The sequence below is a fragment of the Castor canadensis genome, chromosome 14 (genome assembly GCF_047511655.1).
Source record: "Castor canadensis chromosome 14, mCasCan1.hap1v2, whole genome shotgun sequence".
NCBI classification, from domain to species: domain Eukaryota; kingdom Metazoa; phylum Chordata; class Mammalia; order Rodentia; family Castoridae; genus Castor; species Castor canadensis.
This window is the reverse complement of record NC_133399.1, coordinates 3,239,868-3,260,512: the sequence shown is the minus strand read 5'-3', so window position 1 is coordinate 3,260,512 and position 20,645 is coordinate 3,239,868. Positions and strand designations below refer to the sequence as shown.

Below are 20,645 nucleotides of genomic sequence, written 5' to 3'. Positions count from 1 at the left end.
GAAGGAATAAGCATGAAGGGCACAGATGCATAATTCAAAGAAGGTCCCTATTCTGGGGGGTCATGACAAATTTTTTAGGAATGAAGAAGCCCCAGCATTTGCTGTTGGAGGGTACTATCCTATAGATCAGCACAGCCAGGAATAGCACACTGATCCAGTCACTAGTGCCTTGAGGTTCTTGCCTTAAATAATTTATTTTCTGTGAAATTGCTGTTTACATAAGCAGTTAGGAATTGTTTGCTTTTTTACATGTAAGATTTTAATGATGAAATGATGCCTTAGCATGCAAATTTCATAAATTTTGTATAAAATTGGGAAAAATTCTTTTATGGGTACTTGATGAAATAAAATTGTTTGGAAAATTTGATGGTACATGAATTTTTCACTTGATCTTTCAAGGATGTGTACTTATTTATTGTGCTGTTTGTCAAATGTTGGAGTGGCAAACATTTAATTTTATCTATTATTAAACAAGATTTTAAAAATTATATCTGGTTTGTGTTCATTAGCTCTGATGTTGAACATTTTAAGGTATGGTCTTTTTGTTCTTGTTTTTGTCATGACATAGAGAATAGAATCCATGTTTCTTTGTTTTTTCCTTAGATAAGGAGGGGCCTTTGTTAACAGACTGTTCAGAAACATAGCTTATCACACCCATTGCTCACTGACTACCCTGGAGCACTGTCATGCAGGGAAAACCCTGAGGCTCTTCCAGGCCTCTATTTCTCCCCAAATGTCCACTCCACTGTACCCACACAACTGCCCACCAATAGCTGAAGTCTGTGACAAGGTCCCACAGACAACATCCTTCACTGTTTTGCTCTGTTCTGACAGGCTTTGTCATGCATTTTTGACCATGGACACGGGCATTTGGAGCTCAAGCAAGGCTCCTAAGTTATTCAGTGCTATTGTAGTTGCTTTTCATATAGGGTCTCCCATTTTGACCATTGCTGCCTCATACTATAATCCTCCCACAGATACCTTACATGTAGGTGGAATTGTTTGCAAATATCACTATACAGAGTTATTGTCTGAGATGATTTGCACTAACTTTATGCCCAGGTTGGTCTCAAACTATGATTTTACCAATCTTTTTCTCCTGAGTAGATGAGTTGACAGGCATCAGACACCCCAAACCAGCACACACTATGATATTTGTAAATTACAAATTTATCCTTGGTGTCACCATCATCAAAGTTTACCAAAACAAATACCCCCCCCCCCTTTTTGGCATTCCATCTGAAACTGTGAAATCAGATACTTCCTTTTTGCCATCCTTTAGAAAATAATCTTATAATTGATAGTTTCAGTATTCTTTAATTCTCCCAACAAAGATGTATTTCACATTTTTTGGTGTAATTGGGTTTTGGACTCAGGGCTTTGCACTTGTAAAGCAGGTGTTCACTGCTTAAGTCACACCTCCTCCTCACATATAAGAGATGACTTGGATTTTGAGAATCTTCTCTTTAGGCAGTTCTTTGCAGTTCCACACCTCATCCTAAAGCACTTGAAATTATTCATTCTAAACGAGAGCATGAAATGTGGATAATATTTGCATAATATATAACATGTACACTAGTACTGCAAAAATTGCAATGACTTCTTGGAAAGAAGAAAAAGATGGTTAGAAATAAAGATCCCAGAAACAATGGGTGCTGAAAAGAATTACATGAAGGTACACTAAATCCTTTCTCTCCATTGGACATACTGGGATTTAAAGTTAGGGATTTGATGCCCTGAGTCCAAATTCCACTCCCACATAAAAGAAGGCACTCCTCCTATCATTTAAGCAAGACTATTCATGCAGGATCCCATGATCCTGTGTTTATAGGCTAGCACCAGTATAAGAAGCATAAAAATTTCCCAGAGAAAAATTTAGAAATACATTTCCCATGGATCTCTAAGAATGTATAATCCAATTACCACAGGCTTAGGCCTATAATCCTAGTACTTGAGAGGGTGAGACATAGTTGGAAAGAGGGGATCATAGTTGGTATTTGCCTGGGCAAGTAGTTCACAGACCCTTGGTTCAAAATAACTAGGAGAAAATGAACTGGATGAGACCTGTGGCTTGGAGGTAGTGTCCCTTCTCTTCAAGGACAAAGACATGAATCAAGTTTTCTTTTCATACCACCTTTCATCATATCTCTGGAGGAAAGCAGTTGACATGTCATGTTTTGCTAACAAAAGTCATGTGAACTGGGTATTTTCATGAGTGCAAGAATGGATTTCCTTCATGGTGCTAAAAGGAAGCAGGTATGTGAAGGCTTTCCCAAATTACTTCAATACAGTTTCCCTCCAGTGTAATATCTTATATATATTTTTTGGTAATGGGAAAGAGAGAAGACAGTCCCATATATGTTACTTCTGCCATGTTCATCACAGATTGCATTATTTCATTTGTTTGATGGTTAACGGAATGAATACAGACAAGTTCATTATGCTTACTCCTATAGATTTTCTCTCCAATGTGAGGACGTTCATGTTTGAGGTCACGGAAATGAATGAAGACTTTCCACATTGCCTTCCTAATTCAACTATTCTGCATTCATAATTTTGTATGTTTTGGAAGTGCACTGGAATGTGTGAAGGCTTAGCCTCATTATGCACATGAGTAGCACTGTGTAATCTAATGTGAACTGTGTCATGTCAAAGAAGATTAAAGGAAAAGGTGAAGGCATTCCCACATTGCTTATGTTGATAGCATTTCTGAGATCATTCATATCTTTCAAGAAAACTGGGATATCTGAATGTTTTACCATATTTGACATGTCCCAAGTGTTTATTTACAACATGAGTTTGTTCAGGTGCATGAAGGTACTAGAACTAAGGAAGGCTTTCCACATTGCTTACATCCATTGCGTTTGTCCTGTTTGAGTTCTTTGATGAGTATGAAGGATGAAGGATACTGGATAGAGGGTAGGTTGTCTCTCATTCCTTACATTCATTGAATTTCTCTGCATAGTGAATTCACATTTGTTAATGTCAATGGAAATTGCTCATATCCGTAGCCTTTCTCTCTACTGTTATGTCCTTTAAGGGCATGGAGGATGTGAATATTTTCACCTCATTGGTTATACCATAAGGTTTCTCTCCAGTGTGAGTTCTTTCAGGACTTCAAAGGTGATTGGAATGAGCAAAGGCTTTCCCACATTGCTTATATCCATAGGGTTTCACTTGCGTGTGAATTCTTCTATGTGCTTGAAGGTTAGTGCCTTGAGTGAAGGCTTTCCCACATTGCTTACATACATAGGGTTTCTCTCCAGTGTGAGTTCTTTCATGAACATGAAGGGTACTAGAATAAGTGTAGGCTTTCCCACACTGCTTACATACATAGGGTTTCTCTCCAGTGTGAGTTCTTTCATGAACACGAAGAGTACTGGAACAAGTGTAGGCTTTCCCACATTGCTTACATCCATAGGGTTTCTCTCCAGTGTGAGTTCTTCTATGTCTCTGAAGGTGAGTGGCTCGATTAAAGGCTTTTCCACATTGCTTACATACATAGGGTTTCTCTCCAGTGTGAGTTCTTCTATGTCTGTGAAGGTGACTGGCTCCATTAAAGGCTTTCCCACACAGCTTACATACATAAGGTTTCTCCCCAGTATGAGTTCTTTCATGAATACGAAGGTAACTGGCTTGAGTGTAGGCTTTCCCACATTGCTTACATCCATAGGGTTTTTCTCCAGTGTGAGTTCTTTCATGATATTGAAGGTGACTGGCTTGTGTGAAGAATTTCCCACATTGCTTACATCCATAGGGTTTTTCACCAGTGTGAGTTCTTTCATGTATTTGAAGAGAAATGGCTTGATTAAAGGTTTTCTTACATTGCTTACATCCATGAGGTTTCTCTCCAGTGTGAGTTCTTTCATGTATTTGAAGGTGAATGGCTCGATTAAAGGCTTTCCCACATTGCTTACATCTATGAGGTTTCTCTCCAGTGTGAGTTCTTTCATGAATATGAAGGGTACTGGAACGAGTGTAGGCTTTCCCACATTGTTTACATCTATAGGGTTTCCCTCTAATGTGAATTGTTTCATGAATCTGAAGGGTACAAGATTGAGTGAAGGCTTTCCCACATTGCTTACATTCATAGAGTTTTTCTCCAGTGTGAGTTCTTTCATGAATACGAAGGGTACTGGAATAAGAGTAGGCTTTCCCACACTGATTACATACAAAGGATTTCTCTCCAGTGTGAATTTTTTCATGAACATGAAGGGTACTGGAACGAGTGTAGGCTTTCCCACATTGTTTACATCTGTAGGGTTTCTCTTTAATGTGAGTTGTTTCATGAATCTGAAGGGTACAAGATTGAGTGAAGGTTTTCCTACATTGCTTACATTCATAGGGTTTCTCTCCAGTGTGATTTCTTTCATGAATACGAAGGGTACTGGAATAAGTGTAGGCTTTCCCACATTGCTTACATACATAGGGTTTCTCTCCAGTGTGAGTTCTTTCATGAACACGAAGAGTACTGGAACAAGTGTAGGCTTTCCCACATTTCTTACACACATAGGGTTTCTCTCCAGTGTGAGTTCTTCTATGTCTCTGAAGGTGACTGGCTCTATTAAAGGCTTTCCCACACAGCTTACATACATAGGGTTTCCCTCTAATATGAGTTGCTTCATGAATCTGAAGGGTACAAGATTGAGTGAAGTCTTTCCCACATTGCTTACATGCATAGGGTTTCTCACCAGTGTGAATTCTTTCATGAACATGAAGGGTACTGGAACAAGTGTAGGCTTTCCCACATTGTTTACATCCACAGTGTTTCCCTCTAATGTGAGTTGTTTCATGAATTTGAAGGGTATAAGGTTGAGCTTTTCCACACTGCTTCCATCCTTGAGACTTCGCATTGTGTTTCCTTCCATGGATTAGAAGAGCATTGCGATCAGGGAAGGTTTTCCCGTAAGTATTACAAATGTTGCTTTTACATGGTGCTGTTCTAAGCAGAGTTTCCTTGCTTACAGTGTTCTCTGGAGTCTGTTGAAAGGATTCTCCACATTGAATACATTGTTTGTGTTCATGTAGTCCCTCAAACACTTCAGGTCTGTAAAACAGACAAAGATTATCATTGTTATGTTATTAATGACTTGTTAAGAGAAGTGATGGCATTCATTACTATAAGGATTTATGGACACAAATGTACTATATGTTCTGCAGTAGGGCCTGTGATCAGCTATTATCAAAAGAGTGGTGTTCACATATGTTTCCATAATACTATTTCCATGTTAGGTGTTTGACAACACTGAATGAGTTTTACTACACTAAAATACACTTAAAGTGCTTACTGAGATGCCTTGGATCAAAAGCATGTTGGATTGTGAAGTACAAGAATGAACATGAGGGAGATAGGTTGAAAAGTGTGCCAGTCTATGCCAGTGCACATGATACTCCCACTCTGAGGAAATTTAATATAGTTAAGTAAGTTTGTGCACAAACTTATTGATAATTTTTGTACATTGAGCAATTGGACAGGGTCTCTTGTGACTCCTTGGAACAAAATATTTTATGAATAATGGCACATACCACATTTTAAATTTTCTGATTCTGATGTTTAACTTATTTTTCCAGCCTTAGAGAAAATTTTCACTAATTTCATCAATTTACAACAGGAAGTTGGGGTTTCATTTACTTGGTTTTCAATCTTCTTGTCATGCCACATATGATGTTCACTGTTTTGGTTATGAGTACCAATTACCTCATATTTCTTCTGGGATTCCTGAAGACCTCTTCAATATTTTCATTTTCTCCTTTGTTTGTAAGATAAGATATAGACACAGAGAAATCATTAGTATTTAATCAATATGAAAGAACAATTTGAAAGCTCAGTATTTTCATGGTATAATATGATCATGCATGTATATGTACCATTACTGTCCCTTTTTAAACACCCCACCAGGCAACAACAGTAAGCCAGAACAGCAGTGCACAGTTTGAATAAGTTAATAATGCTTCATTTACCTATGTAGGAGAGGTTGCTGTAGGTTTCTAGCATCACTTCTTTGTAGAGCTTCTTTTGGGAAGGATCCAAAAAGCCCCATTCTTCCAGGGTGAAGTTCACAGTAACATCCTCAAAGGTCAGTGGCTCCTAATATGTCCCACACACATTTGTGATAAGAATTGTGAATGTCATAGCAGTGGAAACAGAAAACCTCTGCATAGTAATTCACATGGTGATGTGGTCTCTACATATTCAATGCATTTCATTTTTATCATACTCTGATTCCCCATCTATACTCACAGACACTTCATAGTAATTCTGACATCTCACTGGATCTATTTGTTACATTCAAAGCAGAACATGGTCACAAAAAATCATGCACTGGGAACACCAAGGATCACAGCTTCTCCTGCTGGGAACTTACTACCTCCTGTCATCATCTCATCTAGGGAGAGAACTGAGTGCTCCAGGATGGATGAGGTTACCCAGAGGTAGAGTACAGCATGACACTGTCCTGCTCAACTATGCAGATCCACACCCTACAGAGAAGATGGAGGACCAAAAGGCACTGCAGGCAACTAAGACCCCGGACTCCAGCTCTGTACTGGGGAGGCTAAAGTCCCTCACCACTGCTTCAAGCAGGTCCAGCATCTTCATCCTCCTGAGACTGGGGACACAGGTCACAAACACGACTTCAGTCACTTGTCTTTACGGACAAGGATTTCTCACACCTGTTCTGTGTGAGAAATTTTCCCATTATCACAGAAAAAAGTTAGAAGCTGGGTGCCAGTGGCTCACACCTGTAATCCTAGCTACTCAGGAGGCAGAGATCAGGAGGATCATGGTTTGCAGACAGCCCAGGCAAATGGTATTTGAGTCAATATCTTAAAAAAAAAACCTTCACAAAAAAGGCCTGGCAGAATGACTCAAGGTATATGCCCTGAGTTTTAGCCCTACTTCTGCAAAAAAAAGAAAAAAAAAGTAAGAACATACAAAAGCAAGCACAAATATTAATTAGAAAAGAAGTTGTAGCTCTCACAACAATTCCATAGGCCAAAATAAACCCTCAAGGTAATAAAAATGTGTATTCTAGCAGACAGAAGCAAATGTATCTTGTTTCCTCCTCTGTACTTTACAGGCTTTCTCAATTGTCACAAGGTACACACTGATTACACCATCTCCCTTAATGAAAATGCAAACAACTTGCTGCTGCAGAGCTCAAGTGGCAGAGTTCCTCCCTAGCAAATGTTAGACACTGAGTTCAAACCATATTCCCACAAAAAAAGAAAATACAAACAGCTAAAATACTACCAAAGCAAAGTAATCGTAGAAAACACATGTGATTAAAAAACACCATCCTTTGTGTTCCCATTACACTTAGATGTCTTTCCTCAGTAAATCTAAAACAAAGTAAGGGTCATACTTTTGTGATTCCTACATTCTGCCTCAAAAACATTACCTTAATTGGTCAGAAGAAACAGAATACTTCATAAGCAAACATTCCTGAACTGTATCTCCTTCTTAAACTTCTGAAGTCTATGACCTACCCTCAAACTGAGGTACTACAACAACCCCATTCTATTGTCACCTGAAAGACATTCTCAGCTCAGGTGAAAGGATATCTGGTCCAGGAGCTGATGGTGCCCCCTCTGTTGTCCTTCCTCTCCCATAGTTATCCACTAAAGTATACTCCTCCCTAGAAAGTACAGTCCTGCTGAACATCACCCGTGAGACCCAGCATACCTCAGAGTTGATGCTCTTCTGATACTGTAACTTCAGTAAGGTCAGGTGCTGCCTCTATCTGAAATTAATTTTTGAACATACTATCTAGACAACTCCAATTGTGTCAGAGAGTAAAAACATCTCCAACCTTCAACACCTTCCCAACATCTTCCCTTTGCCATGAACCCCACATGCACGTACACAGTCTTTCCAGTGAGCTTGGCAATGTGAAGACAGCTTCAGTTTACTTATTTATAATAGCCATAAGAAGAACTGGGCCAGGGACCTGGCCTTGGTCTGAGACAAGTTTCTAAACACTTAGCTAATTCAGGGCATTCACAAATGCCCCAAATAAAGGTACAATCTTGGAACAGATAGAAAAAACACATCTGCATATACAGAAAGTATTACTCCTTATTGTTGCTGTAACTTCCTACTTATTGACAAACCACTCCGCATTCCCTCCTACCTGGTGGTGTTTGAACCAGTGTCAACCAAAGGCAAATGAGTGAGGGATTTGTCCCTTGCTTGACTATTGGATGGTATTCAAACCTGGAAGAGTTGGGGCTCAGTATGGTCTTCAGATATTTGGGACAAGCCATCAAGGGAGCTCACTGGACCCTGCTCTACTTTTGCTCTTCTGCTCCCTAACATGGTATTTATGGTTTTGCTCCACCACATGCTCTTCATCCTATATGCTGCTAGGCCCCATGTCTAAATTCAATAGAGCCTTTTAATCATGGATGGGACCTCCCTAACTAGGAAGTAAAAAAGAACTTGAACCCTATAGCTTCACTACCACAAGAAATTGTTACAGAATGAAAGCTGACTAGTATACTGTTTCTTATGCTCCTCTCACCTGGAATCTGCCATTTCAAACATGATGAGATCAATTTAGAAATAATTCTCAACACCTTTTTTCATTCTGCAAGTTCGTCACCAGCTTCTGAGGACATCCTATTGCCTCTTTCCCTGAAGATCTCAAAATCATCAGGAGTAGCACCTTCTCCCTTAGCTTTTCTATTTTCTGAATAAGAAGATCCTCCAGGCCCATCAGGTGTAGCTACCATTCCTTCCATTTTATGGATCCTGGTAATACCTTCCAAAATCCATTGCTTATGTGGAGTTATTCATTTTCATATATGTCACTCTCTCTCTAGCTGTTTCCCTAACTATATACCCAGTTCTCAGTTCATTAGAAAGTCTCTTCCTAGTAAATGTCATCCTTCAAATCCAGGAAGAATGCATAAATACCAAGGCCTTTTTTGCTAGCAGAAACCTTTTTTCTTAACAGGTTCTGGGCATGAATGACTATAGAACCTGCTTCAGTTACACCAGTTTCTCTTGCTAATAGTAAATACACCAGTCTGAGAAAGGTATACAGTAAAGTATATATTTTAGTTTTTCATTTGTTTTAGATTGTGGGAAAAGGATTTGAACTCATGGCTTGCTGCTTCTAAACCAGGTGTCCTATTGCAGTCCATTTTGCTCACATTATTTAGAAGATGTGGGTCACTTCCTCACCCAGGCTACCCCTCAACACAATCTTCCCAATCACAGCTTTCCAAGTAATTAGGATTTTAGTCATGATCCACGGGTGCCAAGCAAAATTAGTATTTTCATGAGTATCAAGATCAAGGATGAATGAGAGATCTGTAAATAATTCTATGCAGGAAGAGTTTTTATGTGACATATGATGACTATTTTGAAAGACATGAAAGTAGTAGAGACTATTTGAGGGAAGGAAGAGGAAAACCAGGAGGGTGAGAAGAGTGTGTAAAACAGTGTTTGTGACAAAGTATACCACATAGATATATGAAAATGTCATACTGAGCCAGGCACCAATGGCCATTGCTTATCATCTGAAGTACTTGGGAGGCCAAGATGAGGAGGATTGGGTCCAGGCTAGTCCATGTCGAAAAAAACAAAAAACAAAAAAACCAAAAAAAAAAAAAAAAAAAAGGAAACAACTAATCTCAAAAAAACCCAGAGAAAAATGGGCTAGAGGTGTGACTCCAGAAGTACAATACGTGCCAAGCAAGTGCAAAACCCTGAGATCCATTAATTTGCATAATTAATATATGCTAATAAAGTCTCACTGATTTTCATTCCTTTTAACAGTATATGAAGAGTTCATTCATTGAATAAGAATATAAAATAAGTAAGCACTTTTTCTATGAGGTGGTATTTCTAGGTAATAAAGTCAACCAAAACTGTGCTTTCAGCAATTATACACAAAGAGAAAGACCATGAAACTGACTTTAGGTGAGGACAGCACTAAAACTCACTCATCCTTATTCAATAATGGATTCCTCAGTCTTGTCTTCTAAGGCCTGCACTTATCAAAGCTGATTGGTTTAGAATATTCTGTGGGTATCCTCCTTAAGGAGGTGGTGAGACAGCTTAAGATGACAAAAGCAAAAATTAAAAAAAGTGACCTTAAAATGGCATGAAAATGGTATTAATCTCACTGGATAAAAGTAAATTTTAGTCATTTTTAGAATTCTCAAATACTCTAAGTCAGAGTGTAAACAATTTTTAACCTCAGGGCTAGCAGAGTAGCTCAAGTGGTAGGGTGCCTGCCTAGCAAATGTGAAGCCCTGTGTTCAAAACCTAGAACTACCAAAAAATTTTTTTAACTTCAGTGAGAAACAAAAACTAAAATGAAACAAACATACTATTTCTTAATGAATATAAAGTATAGAGAGATGTAAAGTGTGAAAGGAATAACATTGAATGTGTAATGGGAAGGAAATAAAAGTAAATTGTCTTTATATTCAACTAAAGGTAAGTTTTGTTGGCTAAATTTTGAATAGCCATAATATATTTTATGCAACCCTTGTGGAAACTACAAAGAAATCATTCTTCTCTCTCTCTCTCCCTCTCTTTTTTTTTTTTTTTGCCAGTACTGGATTTTGAACTCCAGGCTGCATGCTGCTTGGTAGGCAAGTGCTCTACAACTTAAGAAAGTCTGCCAGTGAAGAAATCATCTCTAATAGAGACACAAAAACAAAGAAAAACAAACAAAAGCATATCATATCAATAATACATAAAACATGTAAATATGATTGAGTGAAGGGATCAGTATCTCCACAAGTTATTAATAAATGTGAATATGGTGGAAAGGACTAGTGCATCAGTGAATTATTAGTAACTCTGAGGCATAGAGCCTGAAAGACAGTGAAGGATTATCTTTCAAATTGGGGATTGATGGGAAGGCACTGAAGGCTCAGTAGTGGACAGCACCCTATACAAAGTAGACAATTGAGGTTCAGGAGAGAGAGAGAGAGAAAAAAAAAGCAAGCCTGTGGCATCTACAGGATCAGGGAACACACTTAAGTAATAGAAAGCAAGAATCTCACAAAACATGCAGTGCAGTTTCATAGAAAATAGACAGAAATATATGAACATCCCAATGTGTACATAGTGCACACTGGAAGATAAAGAGAGACTCAGTGTGTAGCAGAGAGCAGGGGCTGAAATGAAAGAAAAAAGAGACTCAGGAAGCACAATGAACACTACTGTCAGTGTAGAGTCTAAAGACATATGGACTCTTCATCATGCTGGCATGAGGAATGTTCTCTCATCTTCTAGGCATTTAGTCAAGGTGCAGTGGTGCCAGGCCATACTGATAAGGTCCTAAGTCTGGAACTTTAGCACTGAAAGGTCCCTGAATAGTCCTATCTCTGTAAAATCCCAGCAAGGGTCAGTTGCTGATCCAGTGAGTGCTGGCCTAGAGTACTGATCTAGCTTATGGGAAAGGCCTCAAGTGAGATTAAGGCAGAGCTTCATTTGGTGGGAAACTGATCAGATATGAAGGGGACAGAGGAAATCTCTGCATTTGGATCACGGATAGGGAAACAAACTGAAATGTTGCATAAAATTAATGCGTACTGGAAAAATTTGAAAAATGTATCTGAATCACTCATAAATCCAACACAGATTTAAATCAAAGTATCAAATGATCTTATCTGAATAAAACAGTATCATGTTGACTTAAGCAGCACATACACTGAAATTGTAATGGTACAGAGATTAACGTGGCCATGCACAAGGATGACATGCAAATTCCTGAAGCATTACATATTTTTTTTAAAAAAGAGAGCATCCATGAAACTCAAATATATCTAACAAAATTGTGTCACATTAGTCCATGTACTTTCTTTTATGAAGCTGTTATTATTTGAAGTAGGGTGCTGCCAATGTCTAACTGCTATAGCAGTCATTCTGCCTAAAGTTACATTGCAGCCAGGTATACAAGTAGGAACCAGAATGATAAACATAAAGCAAAGCTGATGCTCAAATAATGCATTCATAGCTTTGTTTTGTTGTCTGGACTGCTCTGCACAAATTTGTAATTTGTTTATATTATGTATACTGCATTCAACTACATGAAGAATTTTCACTGGACTTTTACTTGTTTTTAAAAATATTTTGTGTGTTATTTATTGAAACAGGGTTTCTGTATTTAGTCCAGGCTGCCCTGATCTTGCTGTACTGCTTGATGGACCTGAAACTTGTTGTCTATCTGTTTTTACTGAAGATGTTTGTAAAACAGCAGTAAGTAAAATGACAAGTTTCAATCCATGGTGCATTTCCATTTATGGGAAAGATGAACCCTTTTGCCCATCTTTTTCAGTCAGATTTTCTCTTCATAACATCATCTATCCTTCCTGTGAAGGAAACCAAGCCAAGTACAAGTGGCATTACATGCTTAAAGGTCAGTGGGTCCTACCACATCCCACACCATCTACAAGAAAAAATGTGAAAGTCATAGTAGTTGAGATAGAGACTGTCTTTGCAAGAAAGTCACATGATAATGGGTCCTTGAAGTACTTACTTCAGTTCAGGGTCATCACACTCTCATTCACCATTTACATTCACACATCACATAGTACTTCTGACACCTCACTGGAACTATTTTTAAATTGAGAGTAGAACATAAACACCTGTTTGGTAGCAGGTTCCAACAATTGTATGTTGTTCACTGGGATTCTAGCGCTTCCCATTACAAATTCCTACTACTTGTTCCCATAAAAGTAACACCAAGTGTCGTAAGACTGAATAATGTTATACATGCATGAGAAAAGTTCCATGTCTACTAATATCTGGTGACCACTATTGGGATGAACTTCAACAATTTAACTGTAAAAAGGGGAGAAGTCTCTGATGCAATTTACATCAACAACATCCTACTGTAGGTAATGAATTTGCTCCTATTATAAACATAATTATTTGCATGTTTCTACAATGTCTATGACCAGGAGCCTATAGGACAGTAAACTCAAACACTCTCCCTGTGATAACTATGATTATTCGCATGTCTCAGCTATGTTCTTCAGAGGGATCCTATAGGATGAGAGTGCAAAATACACGGCAATGCTCACATTGTAAAAACAGCACGAAATTTGCAGAATTTTTCTGGTAAGTAAAAATTTAAAATTTGTGGAGAGCTAGCATTTCATTAACATAAGTTGGGCAGAGTCATGGGGGAAATGAGACAAGTACATGGAAATTCAAGATACAGAGCACAAAATATTAAGGTTTTTGATTACTGCTAATGTTACAAGGATATTATTTTGGAGACAGTAATATAGCCTACTGCATGTGATTTCACATTATGGATGCTTAAACCAAATGTACATATGGTAGAAGTAAACTGGAGTAAATTCAGAATACAGAACACAATGAACCCTTAAGATTCATGGTTTTTCCTGAATGAGGTCTTGTGGGAGCCACATGAAGTATATAGCCATGGATATCATATGCTTATATATACATTGAAAGGGGAAAGATAAAAGTTGAACATTTTAGAAATCACAGGGCTGGTGGAGTGAGTGGTTCAAGGGAGAAAGTGCCTGCCTATCAAGTGTGGGTCCTTGAGTTCAAACCTGAGTACCACCAAAATTGAACCAGTAATCATGTGAAATACCTGTTGCGTATGATAGTGCAAAGTTTCCTCATGAGAGAAAGGGAAACATGGTGAAGAAACAGGAAAATGGAACAACTATTCATGAAGGTAATATCATATCCACTCTCCACATACAAGGAACAAATAACAAAAAGTACGAAGAGACAAGAAATGTGGATCCTCAGTTGAAAACCATCGTAACAGTTCCTCACACTGCTTTCGCTGAAAAGCATGGACTCCATACCAGTCTATGAATTAACTAAAAGAAGGAAAAAACATGGCAGCTCTCCATTTTCAATTAGTCTTTTCCCTGTGCCATTCTTGGCAGTCACCTTGCAACCCCCTTGGAATTTGGGAAGGAGATATCCAAAGCTTCCCCCAAGAGTAGACACTCCTTTGGATGGACCATCCTCCAGATAACAACTGCAAAACCTCTCCCAAAAGTACAGCTGAGTTATACAACTAGACCACACCTGTAACTGGAACTGTTTAACTATGGATATCTTTGGTCCCCACCCCCAGTTCCTTGTGTATTTAAATCTATATCTTATGTCTGTACCCTGCAGATGGTGAACATGACTTCAATACTTACTCTGCTCATCCCACAGCATATCCCTAGCCATATAATAATTCTCCTTTCCCTGCTTTCACCATGCTTCTTTGTTTGAAATTGAAGGGTAATTAGCTGGATTTAGAATGTGGACTCTCAGGAGCTTGGGCCCTGTGTCTAAAATTCTGTAATCAGAATGAGAATATTGATTGCTGAAAAATCTCAGGTGGTGGACTCATTTCACAAATCCTTTCTTGGAACAGACAAAAGTAGAATCAAAGGAATGTAGGCAAGCCTGTTGAAGAAACAGCAAAGTAGAAATACTATTTACAAAGAAGATAATATCATTACAGACTGAGACATCATCAAAGGATTACATAGAAATTATGAAGATGGATCTATAACAAGTTCAACGAAACCATCATTATTGGTGCTCAATGGTGGACTAGAACAAGAAGAACAAAAAATCAACATGAAAAAGATTGAAATTATGCAGCCAGAACAGAAAGAAAACACTTTAAAATTCACAGAATGTGTCACCGGTATCTGAAGTTTGTAAATTTTGAAAGATCTTTAGAGAGAAACAAAAACATATAAGCTAAGAACTTAGATCACATGAAGAAAAACCATATTAGGAAATTAAGAGGTGAACAAAAACTCTTTACTTTCATCCTCATGACAGGTATTCAAGGAAAACATTTGCTTAAAGTCATTGCAAATGAACCATGGACTTGGTGCTCATACCTTATGAAAAATTAGTAAGAGCAGTTATAGATGGGTTAAAAAACAACAGTGGGGAACAAACCAAAATAAGTTCCCTGTCCATGAAGCTGCACATCTTTATTTGAAATACATTTAACTTACTTGGGAAAGGATTTTACAAGTTGAGGAAATTAAAGTACTTTGTATTATAAAGGGGGACAGAAAATGTGATAATACATTTAATAAAGGACCATGCCTGTTGGACATGTATTGCTTGCCTTATCAATCACAAGATCCTGAGTAATAAATAAGTGACTAAATAGGTAAATAAAGGATTTCAGCAAGATTGTACTACACCAGCTAAATGCACAGCACATCATTTTGCTGAAATTATAATAACCACCTGAACTTCAAATTAATAAAAGAACATCATTTACACAGAACAAAGAAACAGCAAAAGAAGAATAACAGGCAGAGAGATGAGAGGTGAGATGGGAGTGAGAATAACATGAAGGAACAAGTAGGAAAAATGCTCAACACCACAGGTCATCAGTATAGTACAAACATCAGTATACAAAGAAGCTGTTTAATGCTAAATGGACAAGTGTAATAAATTAGAATATTCCATGCATTGGCAAATCACAGAATAAGCAAACATCCATAAAACCTCAGATAAATTCATACACTATCAAAATTTCCTAAGAAATTTAAATTATCCATAATCTACAGAGCACCAATCCCACAATCTCTACCCTAAAAGAATATTCTGCTAACAGTGTAGAACACTAGGGAAACTTTACATGATTAAAATGAGCAAAATCTGTTGGGTCAACCTCACCACAAGGGATATGGTTTAGGGGCTTGAGTCTTTGTGAAAGATCTATTGCTCCAGAAACTGTGGTCATGCCCCTGCTTTAGGGTGAGTGAAATACTCAGAGTCATCTTCTGACATCCTGTGACCTTAGTGAGCTGTCCTAATCTTTGTCAATGTACACTGAGATGTATTAATTGCAATGTTTCTTTTCAGAAACCTTCTGATCTCTTCCACCATTGTAGGATTGCTTAGTGTATCCACATGGTTTATGTCTAACTGCTGCCTATGAAGTCTATTCAATGTGTACTCTTTCCTGCATGAACCATGCTTCAGTTTTGCTCAACTTCAGTACCTTGCCTGTGTTCATCTCACACAAGACATAAGCACCAAGAATGGACTCTATGGCAACATTACCCCAAAGACATCAAATATTATAACCTGTGCTGCATTTCTTTGCCATCACCTCTGATAACAAATGTGTGGTGCTACCAACACCAACCAACTTTCAGATACTAAGTATTGTTCTTCAATTCAAATCTGACGCCGTCCAGACTTAGCACAGTCCCTCCAACTTTGGGGCAGTGTGGAACAGACAACAAGACATAGCACATGTTTACTATATCTGGACACACTAGTCACCTTCCTAAAGTCATAGAGAGGTGCCACCCTGAGACAAGTCATTAGAATAAATGCAAACATTCCCTCAATGGGGTTTAGGAAAGAAACCAAATATAATCCTACTTCCCTCAGAAATTTCAAGGATTTCAGAATCCCTGTGACAGAAACTGATATAAGAACCAAAACTTTCTCTTTTTTTTCTCTTTTTTAAATTTTATTATTCATATGTGCATACAAGGCTTGGGTCATTTCTCCCCCCTGCCCCCACCCCCTCCCTTACCACCCACTCTGCCCCCTCCCTCTGCCCCCCACCCCCTCGATACCCAGCAGAAACTATTTTGCCCTTATTTCTAATTTTGTTGTAGAGAGAGTATAAGCAACAATAGGAAGGAACAAGGGTTTTTGCTGGTTGAGATAAGGATAGCTATACAGGGAGTTGACTCACATTAATTTCCTGTGCGTGTAAGAACCAAAACTTTCAATTTATACTAGACACCCACATTGCCTTCCAAATACACCAACTTTTTGCCTCCTCAGGGAAAACATAAAGGTGTCTTTCTCTTAGCCTGGAACTCAAAGACTTGTCTCTATTGGCACAAATTACACTGTCTAACCAACTATCTCAAAACAAAAGGAAAGTGGTGGAATGATATATTCCGAATGTTGTAACCTTCATAAATAGCTGCAACTAACCCACACATCCAATCATTTCTGTGGTAAAAAAGGAGCACAGAACTAACATTATTCCCATACTCCTTTGCACACTCAGATACTCACCCACACACTTTCCAAATGCCAAAGAAATCAGTGCAAATATCTTCAAAATGATTTGTAAATAATTGTTACAGGAATTTAACAAATTTGAGCCTGAGTCATCAAACAAGTCATACTTTGGAGTCACCATAAGATCACAAAGAATCCATGTCCCTATGGTTCACATTTGTAATCCTAGCTCCTTAGGAGACAGAGATCAGGAGGGTCTTGGTTCAAAGCTTGTGCTAGAAAAATTTCTTGAGATTCTATCTTGATAAAACCCATCACAAAAAAGAGAAAGTGGAGTCAGTCAAGTGGTAAGAGCACATGTCTAGTAAGTGTGAGAACCTGAGTTCAAATCCCAATGCAGTGAAAAACAAACAAACAAACAAAAAAAAGAGCACAGAGATCCTAGCACTGCTAACTCCTCCCTGTAAAAATACATACTGATGAGACTGACATCAGGATTACATTCAATATCGGCTTAGAAAAATTGCTTTCCAGACCCCATTTCCAAAATAACTAGAGCAAAATAGACTGAAGATAAGGTTAAAGTGGTTGGCCGCTGCTCTGTAAATGCAAAACTGATTTCAAACCTCAATCCCCAAAAATAAAAGAAGTAACAAGGAAAGGAGACCAAGGAAAAAAATTTATCTTGCCAATCGACATGACTGTCCACTCCCAATTTATTTCTTCTCCTGTTTTCTCTTCTCTTTGAGGGCAAATAGACTTTCTGCCTTGAGATGCATACATACCTTACTTTTGGGTCTGTCTCCCTACAGTAATTGTCTGAAACTCATGGTCTAAGTAATCAGCATTTCATTATAAAACAATATACTAGAAACAACCTGTGGAAAATAAACAGTTAAGTCAGGAAGGGCAAAAAGTGTCCCCTCCACTGAGAAGCCAACATGTGCATGTGTGGATTCCAAGGAATGTGGCACTGTGTGGGATTAGTGGAAATTTAGGGACTTATTGGTAGCTATAAGAAGCACTGCATTGAGGGGTAAGGGCAGAGGATAGCTCATGTTTCCCTTGAACCTGATGGACTCAAAGGGAAGCCAGGTACTAATAAGGGGTTATGGGGACACTGCACAGGAGCATCTTGTCCTGGCACAAACTCCATAAGTACTGGGGAGGCTCCCCAGCCACCTCATTCTGCAGGACAGGAATTTTCAGAGTATCCCAGCAGGGCTGTGGGCTGAGATGAAGTCTCTTCACAGGACACAGGATGTGGTAGAAGGCTTTATACCCACTGGCACCCTCAAGGTAGCAGTTACCCTAAGGCCCCAACACTATCATCATGGTTCAGATGTGAGAATGGAATGGACAGTCAAAACCACCTCTGTTTCTGGTTCCAAGAGTCCCTCAAAACAGCACTGCAGATGCCCAGCTGTCCTCCTTCCATTTCCTACTCCCTATGCACCTGCAGTCAGAAGATGTCACGCAGCTGCTGGAGCTGTGTAGCACCAGCAAGGTTCCAGCAGCAGGATCATGGCAAATATAGCAATAATAAGGAAGGCAAAGTGAATCGCCTACCATCGTAGCTCCTCAGCAGATGGGTGGTGCAAACCATTACAAAGCTGCTTGGATTGGCTTTGGTTACAGGGCCCACCACCCAGCCCCTGAGTGATGGGAAGATGGTGGGCAGGGCTCTAAGCTGATGAGTTTAAAATGAAAGAATCCAGCAGCCCTTGTCAATCAGGCTTCTTTTGTGGGAGATATGTTTTAGTTTGTGGGATAACTATATTCAACAGAACATTTCCTGGCCCTCTGAACCCAGCACCTGCCTTGTATCATACTCACTGTAACCTGACATACTCCTCCTGAAAATGGGACAACAGGTTTACTCAGAGAATTCCAGACTCAATATCCCATGGAAAAAATTCATCATGTCAGTTAAGGAGAGAATGCTAAAACAGAGAAAGTTGATGTAGGGCTGATGCTTAAACTCTGGAAACTGGAGATGGCCAGGGCTTTTTCACACCTCAAGTTTCATTCTAACCAATTGCACCCAGGAAAATGAAAACCCAGTGCCAAAAAAGTAATACACTTATTTCATGTATGGAGCCCATCTCCAAAATACTCAGAGCAAAATACACTGGAGATATGGTTCAAGCAGTTGAACACCTGCTTTGCAAATGCAAAACTCTGAGTTCAAACCTCAGTCCCTAAAAATAAAACAAATAAACAAGGAAACAATCAAGACCAAGATGATCACATGACAGACCTGATTTTGACAATCTCCATGTTTGCCTATACCCAAATTCTTTCTTATACATTTTTTTCCCTCTATTTGAGACCAAATCACCTTTCTTGATTGAAATGTCTACATTTCTTACTTTGGGGGTTTCCCCCTAAAGTAATACTATTAAAGTTACATTCTAAGTAATCAGCATTTCATTATAAAACAATATTCTAGAAACAACCTGTGGAAAATTAACAACTAAATGTTGCTTTCTAAAAGACTGACATATATTGATTTTCTCCATATATAAATAGTTTTGTGCTGATCCATGATATCTATTCAAATAAAAACATGTTGGAAACAACAGTTCCTCAACCACCAACGTCATAACCCCAGGAAGGATACAACTCTCAAACTCATTCACATGTGGTTCATCTGTTTTAAATTAGTCTGCAGATTCACACTGTCAACACTCCTCAGGAAATTCCAGACCTTGATTTTTACAGATTTACATTAGTGAAGTTTTCACCTACAGGTCAGAACATGGCATATCCTTGTGAATATTCCATTGGATCATGAAGTAATTGTTACTCTGCAGTTTTTCCCTGACAAATTCAGTGAAACTAATTGAATCTGCTTACATGATAAGGTTTTGAGTTAGTCTTTAGAGAACTGATTTCTGCCTTCTTAATCACTCATGTACACATGTATAGAAATGTTGATATAATTTTTTTTCACTGGGACTGGGATTTCCACTAAGGAGATCACACATTCCAAGCAAAAATTGTGCTGCTTGAGCCACACCACCAGTCCATTTTGCTCTGGCTATTTTGTAGATCGGGTCTTGTTAACTATTTGCCCATGTAAGCCTGGAATGTCAAACATCATGACATAATTTCCTCCCAAGAAGGAAATTATGGATTGATGAACATACATGTAGTCTGATAACCTCTTGCTTTCTTTTAACTTGTGACACTGCTTATGAACATACCTATTCAGTACTTTTATGTCTTCATGAACAACTAACTGCTTTATCATCACGTATTCTCATGTCTCTTGTAATATCCCTTAACCTAAATGCTGACTGGTTTTTAATTAACCTGTGCCTAGTAAACAGAGAAATAAACAAGAACTGCTATCCACTTTCAAGTAACATTACGCAGGTCCAGCATCAGTGCAGTTATCTTGGAAGGCTCTAGATCCTTCCTCCCATCTTATATTAAGTTGTTCTCATTCTTCATTTCATTATCAGCAACTCTTAAGTACCCAGAATAATTTTGAAAATTTTCATTTTGGACATTTATATGTGATAACATTACAAATAATTGATTTTGGGAATTGGAGGCATGGCTCAAGTGTTATATTACGTGCTTGACAAATGTGAATCTCTAACTTCAAGCCCCAGTATGCCCGAAGAGAGAAAGGATTTAGTTATCATTATATAAT

The 20,645-nt window shown here is 38.5% G+C and overlaps 1 protein-coding gene and 1 non-coding gene across 2 annotated transcripts in view; one reads left to right on the top strand and one right to left on the bottom strand.

Annotated features, from left to right (window-relative positions):
* Positions 1-1,301: 1,301 nt before the first annotated feature.
* LOC109680894 (uncharacterized) overlaps positions 1,302-20,645 on the bottom strand; it is an 85,181-nt gene continuing 65,837 nt past the window's right edge. Inside the window, exons 3-5 of the mRNA XM_074053683.1 lie at positions 5,962-6,088; positions 5,699-5,750; positions 1,302-5,047 (exon numbers count right to left, since the gene is read on the bottom strand). Of these exons, the coding sequence (XP_073909784.1) occupies positions 3,118-5,047; positions 5,699-5,750; positions 5,962-6,088 (2,109 nt within the window). The 3' untranslated portion in view covers positions 1,302-3,117. The remainder of the gene's footprint in view (positions 5,048-5,698; positions 5,751-5,961; positions 6,089-20,645) is intronic.
* On the top strand, positions 11,652-11,754 carry LOC141417063 (U6 spliceosomal RNA). Its single transcript, XR_012441690.1, has one exon. It is a non-coding gene; the product is annotated as a U6 spliceosomal RNA (small nuclear RNA).